The following is a 21,561-nucleotide window of genomic DNA, read 5'->3' as shown; positions in this document are numbered from 1 at the left end:
GTAAACCTATTGTTATTACCTAAGTTCGAACTCTAGATCAGGCTGAGGAGACATTGGCTGCTGGGGTCTACGGCACCAGCGTGAGGCCTGACAGACACAGTACCCTCACAGGCTTAAGTTGGGTCCTGGGGTCGGGGTATTGGCAATGGGTCGTGGGTCCGGGGTATTGGCAATGGGTCATGGGTTCGGGGTATTGGCAATGGGTCGTGGGGTTGTGGGTTCGGAGTATTGACAATGGGTCGTGGGGTTGTGGGTTCGGGGTATTGGCAATGGGTCGTGGGGTTGTGGGTTCGGGGTATTGGCAATGGGTCGTGGGGTTGTGGGTTGGTTTTCTCGGGTACTGGTGATTGATGAAGTCTTGGGAGTCAGATGAGCATTTTGTGTGTCCAAGAGGAGCATTGATGATGGAGCATAGAGGCAGTAAGCGCGCCATAACAGTGTCTGGTGTGGGTCTGTTGGTGTTTGGATGCCATAATAAATTTGTGTCCGTCTAGTGTAGTGTAGTGTAGTGTAGTGTGTGTGTGTGTGTGTGTAGTGTGTGTGTTTGTGTGTGTGTGTGTGTTTTACCGTTACTGTGTGTACCTGTAGGTGTGCCCCTTTGTACCTGTGTAGCTACGACTCAACTGGTTAATGCTTGTGGGATGAAGTGATCCTTGATGTCTCCTTACAAGGGCGTGCTGGGTGGAGCTGGCGTGTGGGCGTGTGTGTGTGTAGGTGTTTTTGTAAGTGTACATGTGTGTGTGTAGTAGTAGTAGTAGTTTTTGTGTGTGTGTGTGTGTGTGCGTGCGTGTCATAATTCAGAAACAGCTATAAATCAATAGAGAAAGTGAGCTTGAAAATGTCATTGGAACTGTTTAGTGCACGGAAAGTGGTTAGGGTGCACACTGTATTTAACGTAAGAAAGTCAATGCAAATTTACCCTAAAAGAAAGTGAGTTTAACACGTCATTTTCAACAGGAGAAGGTGACAGGGGAAAATGTAATGTACCGTATGTATGTATGTATGTATGTATGTATGTATGTAGTTTTTTGTAATACTTTAGAGAGTGAGTGTGTGGGAGAGAGAGAGAGAGGAGAAGGAGGTAGGTGGTGGTGGGGGGGGGTTTGTTTACCTTACCTGGTGTTTACCTGGCCACAGTATTCATTTCTCACTTAACCCCACCACTCTAACCTCCACCTACCCCCCCCTCCCACCACTCCTCCACTACCCCCCACTCCCCCACTACCCCCCCCCTCCTCCCTACCCCCCTCCTCCACTACCCCCCCTCCTCCACTACCCCTCCTCCACTACCCCCTCCTCCTACCCCCCACTCCTCCACTACCCCCTCCACACCCCAACTTGGAGCAGGTCGTGTGTGAGCGGGAGAGAGAAGCCGCTGTAACACTATTGATCTTCCATGCAATATATATTAACACGAGACATCGATTGTTATCAGCGAGGATATGGTGGTATGTCCCCTCTCCTCCCCTCTCTCCCCTCTCCCCCCTCTCCCCTCTCTCCCCCTGTAAGATACATAGCCGAGATAAGATACATAGTTTTAATACTGTAGCCGAGTTGGGTCCTATGTTTTAGTGTTAAGTCATGTAATGTGTCTGTACCGAGTGGTGTATGAATCATTGTCTGGCTTCACTTGCCACGGTGCAGGGTGGGGTGGGGGAGAGGGTCAAGGTTTCTCTATTCCCTCTCCTCAGGATGTGGTTAGGATAGTGGATAGACTTCAGTAACCCAGCTGACTATTGTTTGTGTGTGTGTGTGTGTGAGAGAGAGAAGTGGGGCACCCGTAAGTCATGGTTGAGGGGGGGCGGGGTTGGTGTGGTGGTTGATGAGGTCAAGCTGGACTCTCTCTCTCTCTCTCTCTCTCTCTCTCATACACACACACGGAAAGAGAGAGAGAGAGAGAGAACAGCCTCCTCCCTGCAGCACTACACTCCATTAAGTTAAATCCCACCGTCTTAATTGGTGTGTTCAGTACCCACTAACTACCTCGTTGTGGTTAACTCTGCCTCTCTCTGCTCTACTTCCTTGTCTGGTTGTTTCTTCTCCCTCCTTCACCCTCCTCCTTCCTTCATACTCCCCCTTCCTTCATTTCTCCTTCCTCCTCTACTTCCTCATCTCCCCTTCATCCTCCCCCCCATTCTTCCCTTTCCACCTCTTCCTCATTCCTTCCTTCTTCCTTCCCTCACTCCCTCCATCCCTCTTCCTTTCTCATCTTGACTCTCCCTATTCCTCTTCGTAATCCCCCCTTCTTCATCTCCCTCTTCTTCCCTTTGTTATCCCTTCGTATTCGTAATTATTGTTCTTCTTCTGGTCACTTTATAAACGTCGTGTCTCTTGTTCATTTGTTATTGTTATTATTGTTGTTATTGTTATTATTGTTATTGTTGTTGTTATTATTATTATTGTTATTGTTGTTATTATTGTTATTATTGTTGTTATTGTTATTATTATTGTTATTATTATTGTTATTATTGTTATTATTATTGTTATTGTTGTTGTTATTATTGTTATTGTTGTTGTTGTTGTTGCTGTATTATTAACGTGTTGTGTGTTCCTTCAGGTATGTGGACAGTTTGGGACGGTAGACGGGGAGGTGGACAGTGAGTAAAGTTGTTAATTGAGCCAGCCTCTCTCTCTCCTTCCCCTTATACCCACCTCCTCCCCTGTACCCCTCTCCCCCTCTCCCCACACCCCTCTCCCCCCCTCTCTACCCCTCTTCCCCCCTCCACCCCTCTCCCCTCCCCACCCTCTCCCCACTAATCAAGAGACAGACAATGGGCCAAAGTTATGTAAGTGAAGTAAAAAAAAGTTAATAAATAAACCCTAATGGAGGGTTAACTCTCACTTTCTCTTACAACACTGTCACCACTTACAACAGTCACCACTTACAACAGTCACCACTTAAAACAGTCACCACTTACAACAGTCACCACTTACAACAGTCACCACTTATAACAGTCACCACTTACAACACAGTCAGCTGGGCATTATAAGACCATTGTAACTGTGTGATAAGAACAAGAAAAATAAGAAAATGAACAATAATGATTAGAAACGAGGAAAAGGGCGATAATTACTCTCTCTCTCTCTCTCTGAATTTCTGTGTGTGTGTGTGTGGGTGTAACCAATCGAATCACCACACGTTAGCTTCCCTCCTTCATCCTTCTTCCTTCATCCTCCTCCTTTCTCCTTCCTTTATCATTCTCATCTTCCTTCCTTCGTCATCCTTCGTTATATCAAGGGTCCGTTAGATGTGAGCCCCTCCATATAACGGGGCGAAGTTCGTTATATGGAGGTTTAACTGGATGTAAATTTATGGGACCTTGTAGCTGTTCTGTCCACTGTCTGTCTGTCTTTGTGTCTGTCTGTCTGTTGTATACATACCTGGGTGTTGTACAGTGAGGTGTATACATGTATGTCTACCTGTATAACCTACCTGGGTGATGTAGAGACCAGCGCCATCATAATTACCTGTAAACCGCACCTGTATATTAGTGGCGTGTGTCGTGGTGGAGGCTGGAATGCGTTTAGGACAGGTCACGAGGCTTCCTGTGGTGAGAAAGAACCCTCCCCACCCTCCTCCTCCCACCTCCCCCTCCTCACCCCCCACCCCCTCAGAGCCCAAACCCGCCTTACTGACCAGCCTCACCCCCTCCCCCTCCCCCCATCCCTCCCCCCCACCACCCTACACTCAGAGCCCCAAACTTCCGCCTTACTGACCAGCCTCACCTCCTTCACCTACTCCTCCAGGAAGGTCGAGGAAGTTGGATAACACGAGTGGGTTCTGTCAAGGGTTTAAGGGCGTGTGTTATTGGTGGTCCCAGTGGTGGTGGTGATGGTGTGGGGAAGGGAGGGAGGAGGAAGAGGGTATGTTGGAGAGAAGGAGGAGGTGGTGGTGGTGAGGAGGAACGAGCCGAGGATCAGATCTGTGTCGTGGTTAACTGTACTGCTCCCCAGGTCATGACTCTCTCTCTCTCTCTCTCTCTCTCGTTGAGGAATTCTTACTTGCTCCAACATCTCTCTACTCCCCCACCCCCTTCCTTCTCTCACTCCCCCCTTCCCTCCTCTCTACCCCCCTTCCTCCCCCTCCCAGCCAGGTGAGGTAGATAGTCGTCACAAGAACCGGTGAGGTGTGGTGTGAGGAGGCGGTCACCTGTTATTGTCCGGGTGTTGTTATTGTTCAGGTGTTGTTCTGTTTTGTTATTGTTGAGGTGTTGTTCTTGTTTGTTATTATTATTATTGTTGTTGCTTGTTTAATTTTGTTATTGTTGTTGTTTGTTGTATGTTATTGTTGTTGTTGTTGTTGTTGTTAGTTATTATTTGTTGTTGTTTGTTATTATTGTATGTTCTGTTCTTCTCTTCTCCCCAACCTATTTCCTCCCCTCCCCGCGGCAGAAAACGTGGGGAGGAGGAGGGGTGAATGGGGGTGCTTGAGGAAGACTGGGGAGGAGGAGGAGATGGGGAGAAGGATGACTCACGTGTGGGTGGGGGAGAGGGGAGAGATTAGAAAGGGGGTGACTAACGGGGGTGTGTGGAGGATCCTTATCAGGTCTTGACCGGCTCTCTCTCTTCTTCTCTCTCTCTCTCTCTCTCTCTCTCTCTCTCTCTCTCTCTCTCTCTCTCATCAAGGTTCGTCTCGGCTGGTCTCTCCTCCATCAGGGCCATAGTCAGGGGCTTTAGCTTGAGGGAGGCTTTACGTTCCAGGGCTCCTACAGGCGGTGTGAAGGATGGCTCGTAGACTCTCTCAGGATACCTTGAGACGAGCGAGTTAACGTAGAAGAGAGAGAGAGAGAGAGAGAGACATACACACTGTCCACTACAACAGACAGAGAAAGAGACAGGGGGCGGTGACGAGGGCAGGCTGTGAACAAGTCGACCCTTTAACCTTTGTGAATGACTCAGGAGTGTGGGATGGCATCTTGTTCCCCCCCACAAAAAATAAATTAATAAATAAATAAAATCCCCAGAGATACAGTTTCATGGGTTGGTGTGTGGGTAAGGTCTGTCATGGGTTGGTGTGTGGGTAAGGTCTGTCATGGGTTGATCTGTGTTAATTGAGTCGTGTTAAGCGGGTCGTGTTAAGTGAGTCGTGTTAAGTGAGTCGTGTTTATTAGTATTCATAACGGATCACCAGAGGATTCCCCCCCCATGCTTATCTCACCTGAATATTAATTAATCAACCCTAACCAAACCAACCCCAACCAACCCTAACCAACCCTAACCAAATCTAACCAAACCTAGCCTAGCCTAGCCCCCCAGTTAAAGTTAATCAGGTGATGATATACTAGTGGGGGATAGTTATTTTTGTTCTCGAGTGAATCCTATTGTAGCCAAGTGTTCTGTTCATTAGTCAGCCTTGATGGTGTTGAACAAAGGTGGGAATTGAACTTTTTGAACATGCTAGAAGTTCACATTATGATGACTTGGGTGAAGGTAGAGGTAACGTGTGTGGTGTGTGTGTGTGTGTGTGTGTGTGTCTCAAGTTATGGTGACCTTTGTGAGTCAGACAGGTTGTAGTGTGTTGTGAGTTAGTTAGGTAAAGTTATGGCGGCGTGTTGTAGGTCGGGGGTGAACCAGCTCCACTAACGACCGATGGTTTATTAATTCCGGTCACGTGTGTCGGCCCCTCACTAGTTGATCTACAGGTTGATAAACACGCACACACACACACACACATTTTGCTGCGGTGTGTGTGTGTGTGTGTGTGTGTTCCTGGTCTAGTATTACGTCACTCATTATGAGCGTGTAAGGTATCGTACGTTGCAGAGTGTTGACGTCACGAGAAGTATAGTTCATTACGTCATCAGGTTAAAAAACTTATCGTACAAGAATACAAAAGTTAACGTACCGGTGTCGTATGTTATGGTATACTGTACACATACTGCCGAGAGGATGATAAACCTCGTCTCCTGGCCCCTGGTTCGAGTCCCGCGGCCGATCAGTGAGTGTGGGGCGCCCCTATTCGACCTGGTTGAGGAATGGAACGGTTATTTGTCGAGCTGTGGTGAGGGGGAGACGAGTGAGTGTGGTGTAGATTATGACACAGGATACCATGGTGGGCCAGGGTGACTCCTCCTCCCTCCGTCTTCCTTCTTCCTTCCCCTCCCCCTCTTTCTCCCTTTCTTTACACCCCTTCCTCCTCCCCCCTTCCACTTCTCTCCTGCCCTCCCCCCCCCACACCACGCACAGGACCCTCATTACCACCGTCACGCCAGCTGCCCTCCCCTATAGGTGTGGCAGTGTACCGATGACCCGCTTCCTCTGCTGGATCCCACGAGACAGGAGAACACCAAGAATTCAACAGAGACCCAGAGATTCTCCCTTCAATTCCCCCCCCTTCCTTTCCTCCCTTCTCCCTCCCCCTTCCTCCTCTCCCCTCCTCCCTTCCTTCCTTCCCCTCACCCCCTACCCTTCCTTTCACCCCTCCCCTTTCCTCTCACCCCTCCCCATCCCTCACCCCCTCCCCTTCCACCGACTGGATCCGAAGACAAAATCGAGACCACCTGAAGATTAACCACCCTAACCTAACCTAACCTAGCATATCCTAACCTAACTTAAAGTCTGTTCACTCAAAGTTTACATACAACTGAGTGTGTTGAGGTAAGGTGGGGGTGAGTGTGTTGAGGTGTGTGTGAGTGTGTTGAGGTAAGGTGGGGGTGAGTGTGTTGAGGTGTGTGTTAGGGTGTTAGGGTGTGTTGAGGTGTGTGTTAGGGTGTGTTGAGGTGTGTTAGGGACGTGCTGGTGATAGAGACTTAGTCATTAACACTTCATTGAGTTACAGAGGCGGTGGTCGACAAGGTCACTATAGATGTTAGTCCTCTGGTCACGTGGTGGTGGTGATGGCGGTGGTGATGATCGTGGTGGCGGTGGTGATGATCGTGGTGATGATCGTGGTGGTGGTGGTGGTGGTGGTGATGGTGGTGGTGGTGGTGGTGGTCTATCTATCTATCAGACAAGTGCCACAGACGGACTCCTCCCAACATACTAATTTACAACACAACACCACGCAACACACCACACAACACAACACCACCACAACACACCACCACAACACACCACACCACAAACACACCACAACACACCACGCAACACACCACACCACGCAACCACACCACACCACGCAACACACCACAACACACCACCACAACACACAACAGGTGAGGTGAGAACAGGAAATGGCTTCTCTGCACACGGCCTTACCTGCTCCAGCCAGTAAGTGAGGGGTGGCGACCATTAGCAACCTGTGTGGGAAAGGAAGGGGGGATGAAAAGAAGGAGAGGGAGGGAGGGGGGGAGAGGGAAGGAACAGCAGAGGGGAGGAGGGGAAGTGAAATGTGAGAGGGGAGGGAGGGAGGGGGAAGGGGCTCTCTCTCTCATAAAATAATTTACCTTTAGCTTAGCTTAAATACTATTTGTCAAGGTAACAATCACCTGTGTCTGTCTGTCAAGGTAACACAATAACCTGTCTGTCTGTCTCAAGGTAACACAATAACCTGTCTGGTTCAAAAGGTAACACGTCCACCTTGGCAGTGTGAGTTTCCCCAACAGTGAGCAGGGAAGAGAGTGACCGCGGGGGGAGGGGGGGGTGTTGGAGGTGTGAGGTGTGAATTGGCCAGAACGAATTGGTTAGTTTGAGGCAACAATGATGAAACAAGGTGATGGTGGAGTGTAATTGGTGGTGATAGTGATGATGTAGGTGAGGGGGGAGGTGATACCTGGCAACCTCCCCCCTCCTCCTCCCTCCTGTCACCCCCCCCTTCCTCCTCCCCCCCTCCTTCCCCTATGTCTTTCACAGGTGTTCTGATCCAACACCTGTGTGTGTGTGTGACTCCATTCCACTTAAACTCTTTCTTTTCTCAGTCTCTTCCTGATGTCCTCAACACACACGCGCACGCACACGCACACACACACACACACACACACACACACACACACACACACACACACACACACACACACACACACACACACACACACACACACACACACACACACACACACACACACACACACACACACACACACACACACACACACACACACACACACACACACACACACACACACACACACACACACACACACACACACACACACACACACACACACACACACACACACACACACACACACACACACACACACACACACACACACACACACACACACACACACACACACACACACACACACACACACACAATAATTGGAGCCATAAAATATTGTGTTGAATAATTACTAAACTTTTAACTTTCATTCACGAAGTGGTGGCTGTGATTTTTGTGTGTTGTTTGTTTGTTTGTTTTTGTTTGTTTGTTTGTTTTTTGTTGTTTGTTTTTGTTGTTTGTTGGGTGTCGGGGAGTGGTGTCGTAATCCAGGTGATAACACAAAGGGCGATTATCACCTGTTATCATTGGTCTGAGTCTCCCTTCCCCCTTCCCCCCCTCCCCTTCCCCTCCCACCTCCCCCTTCCTCTCACCTATTTCTCTCTCCCACTACCCATTCCATCTCTCTTCTCCCTCAAACACCTCGAGTTGTCTGTGTGTGTATGTATGTATGTGTGTATGTATGTGTGTGTGTGTGTACTGTGTACTATGTGTGTGTGGTTGTTGACATTATTAGTGGGGTTTAGAGATGGGGAGGGGAAGGGGGCTTGGTCTCGAGAGTGAGAGAAAGAGGGGGGAGGAGGGTAAGGGGAGGACATGTGATATTGGGTGGTGGTGTTGAAAGGGGAGTAGCTAGGGGAGGGGTGGAGCTAAGGGAGGGGGAGGTGAGGGAGAAAGGGGAGGGGGAAGAAAATAAGGGAGAGGAGGGAGAAGATAAGGGAGAGGAGGGAGAAGATAGGGAGAGAAGAGAGAATAGGTGTTTGGACGATTTGTTACTCTCTCTCTCTCTCTCTCTCTCTCTCTCTCTCTCTCTCATGCTCCAGTACCCCCCCCCCCACCTCACTAATTACCCAAGACCCGGTAATTAACAAGACCTCGCCCCTGTTATCATCACGCCTCGTTGGTCTGGTAACAATGGTTGTGGTTGGTTGCTATACACAAGGCACTCCTAATTAAGCCAGGTGAAAAGACGTGTGTGTGTGTGTGTGTGTGTTTGCAGGTAAGAACGACGGAGATGGCAGATAACGATGATGATGATGATTATGATTTATTGTGGTAGGTTCAATGATGATTGTGATGGTGGTTGTGATTGTGGTGGTGGCTGTGATTGTGATGGTGGTTGTGAATGTGGTGGCTATAATGATTATGGTGGTTGTAATGATTGTGGTGGTGGTTATTGTGGTGATTGTTCCTACAGTGACCAAGACGAGACTTCCTGAGCCAGACCGCCTGTTTAACCACACTGTTGTGGCTGTCTGCTGTGTGTGTATGATGATCACACACACACACACACACACACAGGTCCCCGTGTCTGCTCCCCCCCCCCTCCAACAAAGGAGTTAAGGTGCTTGACTGAGGTAATAGTGTGTGTGTGTGTGTGTGTGTAATAATAATAATTCATGGTTTATTAACAATTGTAGCGGCCATAAGAGGGAAGTATATGGTAATGACAAGAGGGAGAGGTAGTGTGGGAGAGAGGGAGGTAGTGTGGGAGAGAGGGGGAGGGGAAGGAAGTGTGGGAGAGGGGGAGGGGAAGGAAGTGTGGGAGGGTGGGAGGGGAAGGTAGTGTGGGACAGTGGGGGGGGGGTAGCTTGCGGTGACCGTCACGATGCAGTTGTATGTCTTCACCACTATCACCACCACCACAACTACCACCACCACTCTTACCACAACTGCCACCACCACTCTTACCACAACTACCACCACCACTCTTACCACAACTGCCACCACAACTACCACCACCACCACTCTTACCACAACTACCACCACCACTATTACTTCCACCATCACTACCACAACTACTACCATGACAGTTGATATTATTACTGTATTATTATTATTATTGTTATCATTGTCATCATTTTGTTATTACTGTATTATTATTGTCATCATGATTATTATTATTATTATTATTATTGTTATTATTATTGTTATTATTATTATTATTGTTATTATTGTTATTGTTATTATTATTGTTATTATTATTATTGTTATTGTTATTGTTATTATTATTATTATTGTTATTATTATTGTTATTATTATTATTATTATTGTTATTATTATTGTTATTATTATTATTATTGTTATTATTGTTATTGTTATTATTATTGTTATTATTATTATTTTTATTATTATTATTATTGTTATTGTTATTGTTATTATTATTATTGTTGTTATTATTATTATTATTATTATTGTTATTATTATTATTGTTATTATTATTATTATTGTTATTATTATTGTTATTATTATTATTACCGTCATTATTTTCTCTCCTACAGAAAAAGTCTCAGGGCCAGGAGCTGTTCGAGCGTGTGGTCTACTCTCTGGACATCATAGAGAAGGATTACTTTGGTCTCCAGTACACGGATGCCAACCACGTCCCTGTGAGTAACCACGTCTTGTATATATAGCCATCTCTAGGTCTTATCCCTTCCAAACCACGTCTTGTGTCCCATCGTAACCACGCCCTAGCCATCACAACCACGGCCTCTCATCAGAATGGCGGAACACAGAACAGTGGTACACGGAACATAGTGGAACACGGAACATAGTGGAATGAAACATGGAAAAACACAGACTGGTATTGTCAGAGAGAGAGAGAGAGGCTGGGGACGAGAGTGATCTGGGCGGAGGTGAGGTGAGGTGACCCAGACCAGCTGACTTGTGTTGACACTGGATCAGCTGGTCGTCTGTGTGTGTGTGTGTGGTGGTTGTGGTGATGGCGTGGGGGGGGGGTTTGTGGTAGTGGTGGGGAAGTAGGTGTGTGTGGCATGTGGTGGTTGTGGGGAGGTGTGGGATGTTGTGGTGGGGAGAGTGAGATATGTGTGGTGGTGGTGATATTGGAGAGTGAGGGAGGAGAGGTGGTGGTGATGGTGGAGAGTGAGGGAGGAGACGGGAAGATCATTCTGTAGAGACCTGTGATGGTGTGTGAGGACGGGTGGTTGTGGCTATGTACTACAGTGGTGAGTTATTGTGGACATATTAAACTGAATGACGATGGTATACGGTTTTGTGTAGTAACCAGCTAACCTAAACCTTTAATGACGATGGTTTAACCCTTTGAGGACGAGGGTTTAAAAATACCCTCCTCAAAGGGGTTAAAACCATCGTCCTTGGGAGGTTAAAATTAAAATACTGTCAGATAATAATTTTGTAACGTAAATAATTAAGCTATACATACTGCGCCTCTACTTTAATATAGACATCGGAAGGAGAATTTGAATTTCAATACCGTGTCTAGTTTCATCTCAACCAACACTGCCAGGGGTCGCCATCACACACCGCATAATGTTGATGTATTACTATGCTTCAGTAACTATAGTCTCTGTTTATAATTGATCTGTAAGTAAACAAAATCAACAGTCATTAAAATATAAGGAATCTATGTGTCTTTGGTATAACATTTGACCCTTGTTTTAGGTATATTTTTAAGATTAAGGGAGGTAGGGTATGACCGTGGGTATGCGTAGTGTCAGCGTGTCTGGTGGGGCATTCAACGTTACATTAAGTAGTTATCTCTATCTTGAACATCTTCTGGTTATTTTCTTATCGTTTATCAAATTATTCTTCCTGTGGTGTGAGTTTACGACACAGTAGCTTGTATTTGGGGATTATTATTGTTGTTTTTCTCATCTTAAGCCTTTCATTATTTTTGAATAATTCCTGCCCTAGACATTACTTGGGTGACGTCACGAGAGGTTGCCAGATCCCGCTCGCTGGGCAGGTCTGTAGCCCCGCCTCCTAGCCCTTGCCATACCCTGTACCCTGACGTAGGAAATAACGGAGTCATATTTCTGGCTAATGAAACCTCAATTTTGTGAATATTTTGTGTGTGTGTGATATTTACGTAAATTAAGACTACTGTATACAGGTATATGTATTTATCAAACGTATTTTTTGTATTTGAGTACACGTGGTTTGATAATGTACATTGTCTTAAATTATCAAAACAAAATATTATATCTCATGATTCTTTAAAAAAAGCACACCTGTTGTTTTCCTAATGCGGGTGTTGGCTGTTGAGGAGCGAGTTTAGACCTGGCGGGGCAGCACGGAGCGCCCTAAGGGGTATCTTACTCCATCACGATTTTATTATCTTTTATTCACTCAAGTATCGTGGCTTGAGGTCTGAACACTGGCCGCCACAAGCACATAGATGATTACTGGCCTCCAGCAATATCATATAGGTTCAGAGACGAGGGAAGGGGGGAGGGGCCATGCTGTTGCCAGATGCCGGGAGAGAGGTGATCATACCCTCGGGAGATGAGTGATTTATTTTCTATTGTGAAAATATAAACCAACAGCTGAATGATTAATAACTTAATGACATCATTATATTAATATGATAGGTGAAAATATTTATATTTATATATTAATTCAGCTGTGTGGTGTACTGTAGTACTCGTGAATAATGCGTCATTTTGTTCCGAGAATTGTCCATATGAAAGTACTGTTTACTGTACCTAGAAACAGTTGATTCATGGCGCTCTTACTATTTGACTCATGACATCTATTAACAGGGTAGGTTAAAGTAAATGTTGCAATAACCTGTTTTGGCCTCAGAACCTTAGCTGTGTGTGTCCAGACTATACTAGAAGCGTCTCAGCGTGTTGTGTTCTAGTTAGTGGTCGTGTTTGCTATGAGTTCGTTCCTGGTTAGATCATTTAGCCTAAACATAGATGATATAAGTTATATTTGCTGTTATGTGGAGTGGATAACTTAAAGGGGTGAAGAGACACAGAATGACCCCACAAGATAACTATGGTCATAATGGAGTTGGTCTGAACTTTGACCTGACACATGACCTGACGCTAACCTGACCATCCCCTCCACAGGTAACGTTAAGGTGTGCTACTTATCGGGTGAAGTAAGCTTGGGTGGGGATAATCTTTACAAGTCATCTGATTCGAGTTTCATATAATACGTGGTGGTGTGACTGTTGCTCCACGCCACACCCTCTCAGCGTCACACCCTCTCAGCGTCACACCCTCTCAGCGTCACACCCTCTCAGCGCCACACCCTCCAGAATATAAATTTTCGCTGGCGTGGTGACATGTTTGGGTGATTCTAGAAAATTCAACCCTTATGTCCGCCAGCCCCTTCCCTTCGTCTGCCTGGGTCAAAACCTTACCCCGTCATGCCCGCCTTCCGCCAACATGTAGACTTAGAGACAATTATTTAACATGTAACACTATTTAACTGACTGATTTATTAACTGTTGTCCACTAGAGAAGTTATTTTCTTGTGTTTCCTTGGTTATAAAAGTTTGTGTTGGTTGGAGATAGTCGTGGTCGTACGTCTGGCCGCGCAACACTTGGGTCATTGCCAGATGTTGCCAGATATGGATAAAGAAAAGCGTTGAGAGGCTGTGACGTGAATGTATATATATATATTATATTGCTTATTTGATTATTTATTGATTATTTGATGTGGTTAATCTGAGAAAGAGAGAGAGAGCGAGAGAGAGACTAGACTAGACTGATGAGGCGCCGCTGTGGTCAGTCCTCTCTCCATCTCTCTCTCTCTCACAGCCCAACCCTTTCCTCCCCCTCCCTCCCCGCCTACGTCCAGCCAACCCTACCCCACCACCACCCCCTCCCTCCCCGCCTACGTCCAGCCAACCCTACCCCACCACCACCCCCTCCCTCTAGTACTCTAGCTTATCCGCCTCAACTCCGGAAATTTTAAACTCGAAATAGCTGCATCACACACCTGAAGATTAACCCCCCCTAGCTTATTTCAACCGATAATTAAACACCTTAACTACCTTGGGTATTTGGTGAGGTTACGTTAGGTTATGGTGGTTGTGTATTAAGGGGAAATAAACTGGGGCTAATTTTCAGGTGATGGTGTGTGTGTGTGTGGAGAGGCTTGTTGCTGTTGGCTATGGTAACTTGATCGTGAGGGGGAGAGGCAGGGAAGGGGGAGAGGCAGGGAGGGGAGGGAAGGGGGAGAGAAACTATGTCCATGCTTTGTTGCCTCATTATTCTCTCTCTCTCTCTCTCTATCTTCTGGGAGTCTTTCATGCATCCTCGGGTTAGGTCAGGTCAGGTTAGGTTAACCTTTCCTTCTCAGTTAGTTTATGAAAGTATGGTAGGGAGGGATAGGGAGGTCCAGTGTGGTGAGGAGGGAGGTGAGGTGAGGTGAAGGAGGGTCAGTGGTGAGGGTGAGGAGGTGTCAGGGAGGTGAAGGGAGGGTGCAGTGTGGTGAGGAGGTGTCAGGGAGGTGAGGTGAAGGAGGTCAGTGTGGTGAGGTGAGGAGGTGTCAGGGTGAGGTGAGGGGAGGGGTGAAGGAGGGTCAGTGTGGTGAGGGTGAGGGAGGGTGTCACATGTGGCTGGGGGGGGCAGGTAACAGTTATCATGTGTTACTTACGTCCGGTCACTCATGATTCATCCTGGTACGTGATACTGTGTGACACTCCTCTCTCGGGTCTTTCTCCTCCGGTTCCTCCCTCGGGTCCTCCTCCTCCGGTTCCTCCCTCGGGTCCTCCTCCGGTTCCTCCCTCGGGTCCTCCTCCTCCGGTTCCTCCGTCGGGTCCTCCTCCGGTTCCTCCCTCGGGTCCTCCCGGTCCTCCCTCGGGTCCTCCTCTCCGGGGGTCCTCCTCCGGTTCCTCCCTCGGGTCCTCCTCCTCCGGTTCCTCCGTCGGGTCCTCCTCCGGTTCCTCCCTCGGGTCCTCCTCCGGTTCTCCTCTCGGGTCCTCCTCCTCCGTTCCTCCTCGGGTCCTCCTCCGGTTCCTCCCAGGTCCTCCTCCGGTTCCTCCCTCGGGTCCTCCTCCTCCGGTTCCTCCGTCGGGTCCTCCTCCGGTTCCTCCCTCGGGTCCTCCTCCTTCATAGTCTCGTCTGTGTTGACAAAGGTGACGTCATCGATTGTTTACACACCACCTGAAGATTAGTCACCCCAGCTTATATCACCTGAAGAGTAACCACCATAACTGTGTGGGTTAGGTTAGGTTAGGTTAGCATTAGGTTAGGTTAGGTTAGCATTAGGTTAGGTTAGTTAAACTGAGGGAGGCGAATCTTCAAGTGATCAATGTAGACAGCCGTTTGAGAGAGAGAGAGAGAGAGAGAGAGAGAGAGAGAGAGAGACTATATGAATATGTAGGCCACTTGGTCTCTGGCTGACTGGTAACCGCTCAACGCCTGACTGGTCCTGTGTGTGTGTGTGTGTGTATATGTCTGTGTGTCTGTCTGTGTGTGTGTCTGTCTGTGTGTGTGTGTATGTCTGTGTGTGTGTGTGTGTGTATGTCTGTGTGTGTGGTGTGTCTCCCTGTACTCACTAATTCACCGATTCATTCATTGATTCATTCCTTGATTCATTCATTGATTCATTCATTAATTCATTCATCTTGTTGATAGACAGACGGATATAATTAGTCTTTATTTTATACCTTTAATGATTCATACTTTAATAATAATACCATCATCACTACTACTAAGCTAACTCATAGAGTGTACTCGCCTCACTCACTGTACTCAGCTCACTCAGGCTGTACTCGGCTCACTCAGGCTGTACTCGGCTCTCACTATGAGGGACGGGCGTGTACATATTAACTGGCCAACAACCTCGTTAACCTCAGACATAAACCAGTAATTACCGTGGCTGTGGTCTTTCATCCCCCCCTGCCTGGCCCTTGTGCCCTACAGACTAGAACAGATTTGCTGTGTACATCTGCGTCTACGAGTGGGGGGGCCGTGGTCACCAACCCTCAGTCCTAATAACTTCTACGAGTGGGGGGCCGTGGTCACCAACCCTCAGTCCTAATAACTTCTACGAGTGGGGGGCCGTGGTCACCAACCCTCAGTCCTAATAACGTGTAGGAGTGTATTTATTGTGTGTGTGTGTGTGTGTCATAGTGTGTGTTAACCAATAAGGTCTCCTCTTTACAGCACTGGCTCGACCCCACCAAGACCATCAAGAAACAGGTTAAAAGTAAGTACACCATAAATGTTGTAAGTACGTTTAGTAGGAAATTTGTGTTTTATAAGTAGAGGGAGAATATTTATAAGTAGAGAACACTTTATTATACCTCATAAGTAAGATACCTTTATCAGTTTTACTTACAACAACACTCTTAAGGCTGTGTAAGTAGATATAATTAATAGCTTTACTTACAAGAACACTTAATGAGACTGCGTTAGTTGAGACGTTTAGTAGTTAAATGATACCGGGAGTTACACAGTGGGGTCTTATTTACGGAGCGTGGAGTAACACTTACGGCACACTACTGTACTGTTCCTTGAGTCGTGAGGCGGCGTCTGTGTGGTGAGGGGGGGACGGGTGAGGAGGGAGGGGAGGGAAGGAGGGTAATTGAAGGGAAAGGGCGAAGGGAAGGAATGGAATAGGAAGAGCTGGGGTACAGGAAGGAAAGGAGAGGACGGAGGAAGGAAGGAAGGAAGGGAAGAAGGGGGGTTACAGAGACCTCATTACAAGACGTACTGTATTGACCCGCTGTGTGTGTGTGTGTAATATAATAACCCAGGTGTTTTTATTTGTTTGTTTACAGTTGGACCGCCCTACACGTTTCGTTTCAAGGTCAAGTTTTACCCCCAGGAACCTAACCTACTGAGAGAGGAGCTGACCAGGTGAGTGATCTCAGGTGACCTCATATGACCCCAGGTGACCTCATATGACCCCAGGTGACCTCATATGACCCCAGGTGACCTCATATGACCCCAGGTGACCTCAGGTGACCTCATATGGCCCCAGGTGACCTCATATGACCCCAGGTGACCCCAGGTGACCTCATATGACCCCAGGTGACCTCATATGGCCCCAGGTGAACTCATTACCCCAGGTGACCTCATATGACCTCCTCTTCTTCCTTCTCTTCCTCCTTCTCCTCTTCCTCCTTCTTCCTACTCCTCTTCCTCCTAAAACTCCTTCCATTTCTCTCTTAGTCTCATCTTTATCTCCTCCTCTTTATCTAATTCTCTCTTCACTTTTTCCTTACTTCCTCTTTTTTTATTCATTCTCTCTACTTCCGTCTTTATTCCCTCCTATCCATTTCTCTTCTCTACCTTATCTACCATCAGCTGGAGGAGGAGGAGGAAGAGTGGTATGCCAGGTGAGTGACCCAAGTTGAACTCTCTCTCTCCTCCACCACACTGCCCCTCCTTCCACAACACTGCCCTCCTTCTACCACACTGCCCCTCCCACCACACTCCCCTCCTCCCACAACACTGCCCTCCCTCCCACCACACTGCCCTCCCCTCAACCACCTCCCTCTCCACCCCTCCCCTCCTCCACAACACTGCCCCTCCCTCCCACAACACTGCCCTCCTTCCCACCACTCCCCTCCTCCCTGTACCCCTCCTTCCACCACACTGCCCCTCCCTCCACCACTGCCCCTCCTTCCACCACCTCCCCTCCTTCCACCACCTCCCCTCCTCCACCACACTCCCCTCCCTCCACCTCCCTCCTCCACAACCTGCCCCTCCTCCACAACCTGCTCGTTCCCCACCCCCCCTGCACCATCTGTCAATGTGTGGTAGAGAGAGAATCATATGTTTCCACAACCGCATGCATCTCTCTCTCTCTCTTTTCGTGTGTGTGTGTCAGCCATATCACATTCACACACCATTACAGCATTGACAGATCTTTGTTGATAAAGTTGGAATACTTAGAATCAATAGTGTTCATGATCTTGCTTTATTTATTATTTTCTAAGGTCATTTCTTGATAATGAGACACACACACACACACACCTACACACACACACAAAAACACACACACACACACACACACACACACACACACACACACACACACACACACACACACACACACACACTCTCTCTCTCTCAGTAATACAGTGTTGTTGTATGTGTTCCAGGTACCAGTTCTTCCTGCAGCTGAAACAAGACATCATCTCCGGGAAGCTGGAGGTCCCCTACCAGCTGGCCGTTGAACTCTTCGCTCTTAGTCTACAGTGTGAGTATCTGATGCTGACCTGTCCTGACCTGATTTACTGTAATTTGACCTGACCTCATCTAACCCAACCTAACCTTATGTAACCTCAAACCTGATCTAACCTAATCCAAACTAACCCTACCCTACCCTACCCTACCCTACCCTCACCTTACCCTCACCTTACCCTACCCTACCCTACCTTACCCTCACCATTATATGAAGAAACATTTACTCACCTGCTCAGTACCCAACATGACCTTAAGCCATCGTGTGTTGACCTGTGTTTTGTTTTGCAGCGGAACTCGGCGACTATGATCCCGAGGTCCACAGTGCCGGCTTCGTCTCCGAGTTCCACTTCAGCCCCGACCAATCGGACGCCATGGAGGAGGACACGCTCGAGAGATTTAGAGAATTTAAGTGAGTCACACCTCTCTGTTTACACCTGTCGAGTCACATCGCACGAGTAATGTTTCATGAATTACGAGTTAAATAAGGCGTAGTCAGTGTGTCTCGCAGGGGTGTATACAAGCTAAGTTAATCCTTCCTACTGCCTGAACATTGATGCAACACTGGGACGTAATTGACACTTTTTAACTGTAGTTGTTTGTTAATGTTAATGGTGAGAGTTTATGTGTTTTGTTTAACTATTAATTGAATTTATAATGATAGAAGTATAGTACCATATCTTCTTGTGTGTGTGTGTGTGTGTGTGTGTGTGTGTTTAACTTCTCCATCTCTTCATGACAGTGGATTGACACCAGCACAGGCCGAGCAGAGTTACCTGAACAAGGCCAAATTCCTGGAGATGTACGGTGTTGACATGCACACAGTACTGGTGAGTCTACCGTCACTCTGGTACTTTTTCTGTCTCCTCAGTGTACGTGTTCCTGCATAACGTCCGTCACTAACACGCTCACCGTACTCTCCCTCGCTCTGCCCTCCAGCTTGTCATGCTCACCGTACTCTCCCTCACTCTGCCCTCCAGCTTGTCATGCTCACCGTACTCTCCCTCACTCTGCCCTCCAGCTTGTCATGCTCACCGTACTCTCCCTCACTCTGCCCTCCAGCTTGTCATGCTCACCGTACTCTCCCTCACTCTGCCCTCCAGCTTGTCATGCTCACCGTACTCTCCCTCACTCTGCCCTCCAGCTTGTGTTAACAGTAATGACTTAATTATTTTTTTTTTAGTCTTGGTCTTCTTGTTTGATTGGTCTATATTTACTGTGTAGTTCATGATGTGGATGTCAGTTTAATGTCGCCCTACACAAGAATAACTATTTTTCATATTAACGGGTTACTACTATACTGTACTGTACTAGGAGTAGGTAGAACTGTACTCTGTGTTTATTTATTGTTGTGTAAATATGCTTTATAGTAAGTTTATTCTATTGATGGAGTGTGTTGTGTTGTGTTGTAAGTTTTCACACACAAGATGACGATTAACAAGACAATTTAGAAATGCAGCACAATGTACCCAAGTCATCTTCACATCTCAGTAGAAGGTGAGACGTCTCCAACACACATTGATGGTATTATTGGTTTTGACAGGGAAAAGATGGTCAGGGGTACAGACTTGGCCTCACCCCGACTGGTATTCTGGTCTTTGAGGACGAAACCAAGATTGGACTGTTCTTCTGGCCCAAGATCACCCGTCTAGACTTTAAGAAGAAGAAATTGACGTTGATGGTGGTGGAGGATGACGACGAGGAGCGAGAACAAGAACACACTTTTGTCTTTAGGTGAGGCTTTAGGCAGAGAGGGAAGGTTACTCTAGCTGTCCTCCGTTATAAAGTGGAATCTGAGAATTAATCCTTCATGTATGATTTAAAACAAAATTGTGTTTTCAGATTGCACAATGAGAAGGCTTGTAAACACCTATGGAAATGTGCTGTTGAGCATCACTCCTTCTTCCGCTTGAAGTCTCCCAGTAAAGGTCCCTCGGGGAGACAGAACTTCTTCAGGATGGGTTCAAGGTTCAGATACAGGTCAGTTGTGTTCTTTATCTTATGTTGGTATTTAAGCAGTTACTTTAATTTCCTTTTTCCTTTTTATAAATACTGTACTGTAAGTTATTGACTTATTTATCTGAGCAGCATTTATAAAAGTATTTATAGAAAATTAAGTAGAAGGGTTCATTCATCTGTCATGTATAGACGATGGTTTATAATGTTTTGTAAATGTATAACCTATTAACTTTATTGTTCTTAATATAAGTTTATTAAGAAGTTCATGGTCATTTCAGTGGACGTACAGAGTTCCAGACAACACTTCAGCAGCGAGCTAGACGTACGGTACAATTTGAACGTCGACCGAGTCAGAGGTTTGCCAGACGACAGAGCCACGTTGTGCGAGAGAAGCAGCGTAAGAGCGTGATAGAGAGGAGGACAGAAAATGGAAAAGGAGGCAGTAGCATTGAGGCTGTATCAGCAGCTGCTGTTGCTGCCACCACCGTTGCTGCCTCGGCCACATCTGCCATCACTGTGGCCACCACTTCCACCACCAGCAGCACCACCAGTGTCACCAAGCCCATAGCATCAGCGTCCAGCACCTCAACTGTCCCGTCCTGCACCACAACCCCTCCTCCCTCACCCCTTGATGCTCCCTCCTCACCCATCCCCTCAGCCGGCATTACTCTCACCCGCCCTCCCACCTCTTCTATCATCTCCCAGGCCTCCTCCACCACCTCCTCCACCTGTGCCTCAGCTGGTGGTGCTGTTGCAGGTTCTCCACCTTCAAGTGATGAAACAGGTACCTCTTGATGTTGTCTTACCTTCTTTTGCAGATTCTGGACATGATATCAACACCTCAGACATTGTTGTAGATAACATACAGTAGTTGTATGCGTGTCACTTAATACACAACTCCTGACAGTATCTTTTGGTAAGTGATAATGTTTTCTTTAGTCTGGTGCAGTTATGATCGTTTATATTCTTGACGGAACTCATAATGTTTTATTTATTTCCAACCAGTCTTCATTTAGTGAGGAAATAACTAATTAAATGGTTGAGATAATTGAAAGTCTCAGTATTTTTTATAGATCTGTTATCTTCTTATGCCTGATTTTATCTTTTTGTTTTGATGAATTACTGCCTCAGGTCACACTGCAGGAGAAGTAAGTTGAAGGTTGTTAAGTTAGGAGGGAGTCTATGTGTTGCCTCGACTCTTGGCTCTCCCTGGACGGACACACCAGTATGTACAGTATTGTAACTCTGTCCTGTGGTCTCCTACACACTTACACCCGGTACAGTTTTATCACGTACTAATTTCTTAATTCTTATTTATTATTTTACAATTTATATCTGTGAAGGAAGAGATGCCACATCTTCTGTGTAACTCTGGCAGCACATTGTTTCTTAGGTCATGTTAGCTCAGGGAGTCAGAGGCTGTGGATAGAACAAGTACATCTTCCTCTTCAGTCTAGGTACAGTATTGGCATCTTTGGAATATTCTCCAGCTTTGATAATAATGACACATGTAGCTGTACCAAAACTTATTCTTCTCAATTTGAAAGACTTGTTTACTTATGTATGGAGAAGTAGATATGTAGA

At 46.8% G+C, this 21,561-nt stretch overlaps 1 protein-coding gene across 9 annotated transcripts in view; it reads left to right on the top strand.

Annotated features, from left to right (window-relative positions):
* LOC121879966 (band 4.1-like protein 5) overlaps positions 1–21,561 on the top strand; it is a 65,289-nt gene that overhangs the window by 30,424 nt on the left and 13,304 nt on the right. For all 9 annotated transcript variants that reach the window (XM_042386827.1, XM_042386830.1, XM_042386829.1 and 6 more), the window contains 9 exons: positions 10,384–10,488; positions 15,991–16,033; positions 16,608–16,686; positions 17,937–18,034; positions 18,310–18,430; positions 18,761–18,848; positions 19,562–19,752; positions 19,861–19,998; positions 20,256–20,761. In XM_042386827.1, coding sequence (XP_042242761.1) covers positions 10,384–10,488; positions 15,991–16,033; positions 16,608–16,686; positions 17,937–18,034; positions 18,310–18,430; positions 18,761–18,848; positions 19,562–19,752; positions 19,861–19,998; positions 20,256–20,761 — 1,369 coding nt within the window. The remainder of the gene's footprint in view (positions 1–10,383; positions 10,489–15,990; positions 16,034–16,607; positions 16,687–17,936; positions 18,035–18,309; positions 18,431–18,760; positions 18,849–19,561; positions 19,753–19,860; positions 19,999–20,255; positions 20,762–21,561) is intronic.

This window comes from Homarus americanus, unplaced genomic scaffold (assembly GCF_018991925.1).
Source record: "Homarus americanus isolate GMGI-L3 unplaced genomic scaffold, GMGI_Hamer_2.0 scaffold29478, whole genome shotgun sequence".
NCBI lineage: Eukaryota > Metazoa > Arthropoda > Malacostraca > Decapoda > Nephropidae > Homarus > Homarus americanus.
The sequence above is the reverse complement of the archived record's forward strand: the minus strand, read 5'-3'. Positions and strand labels throughout refer to the sequence as shown.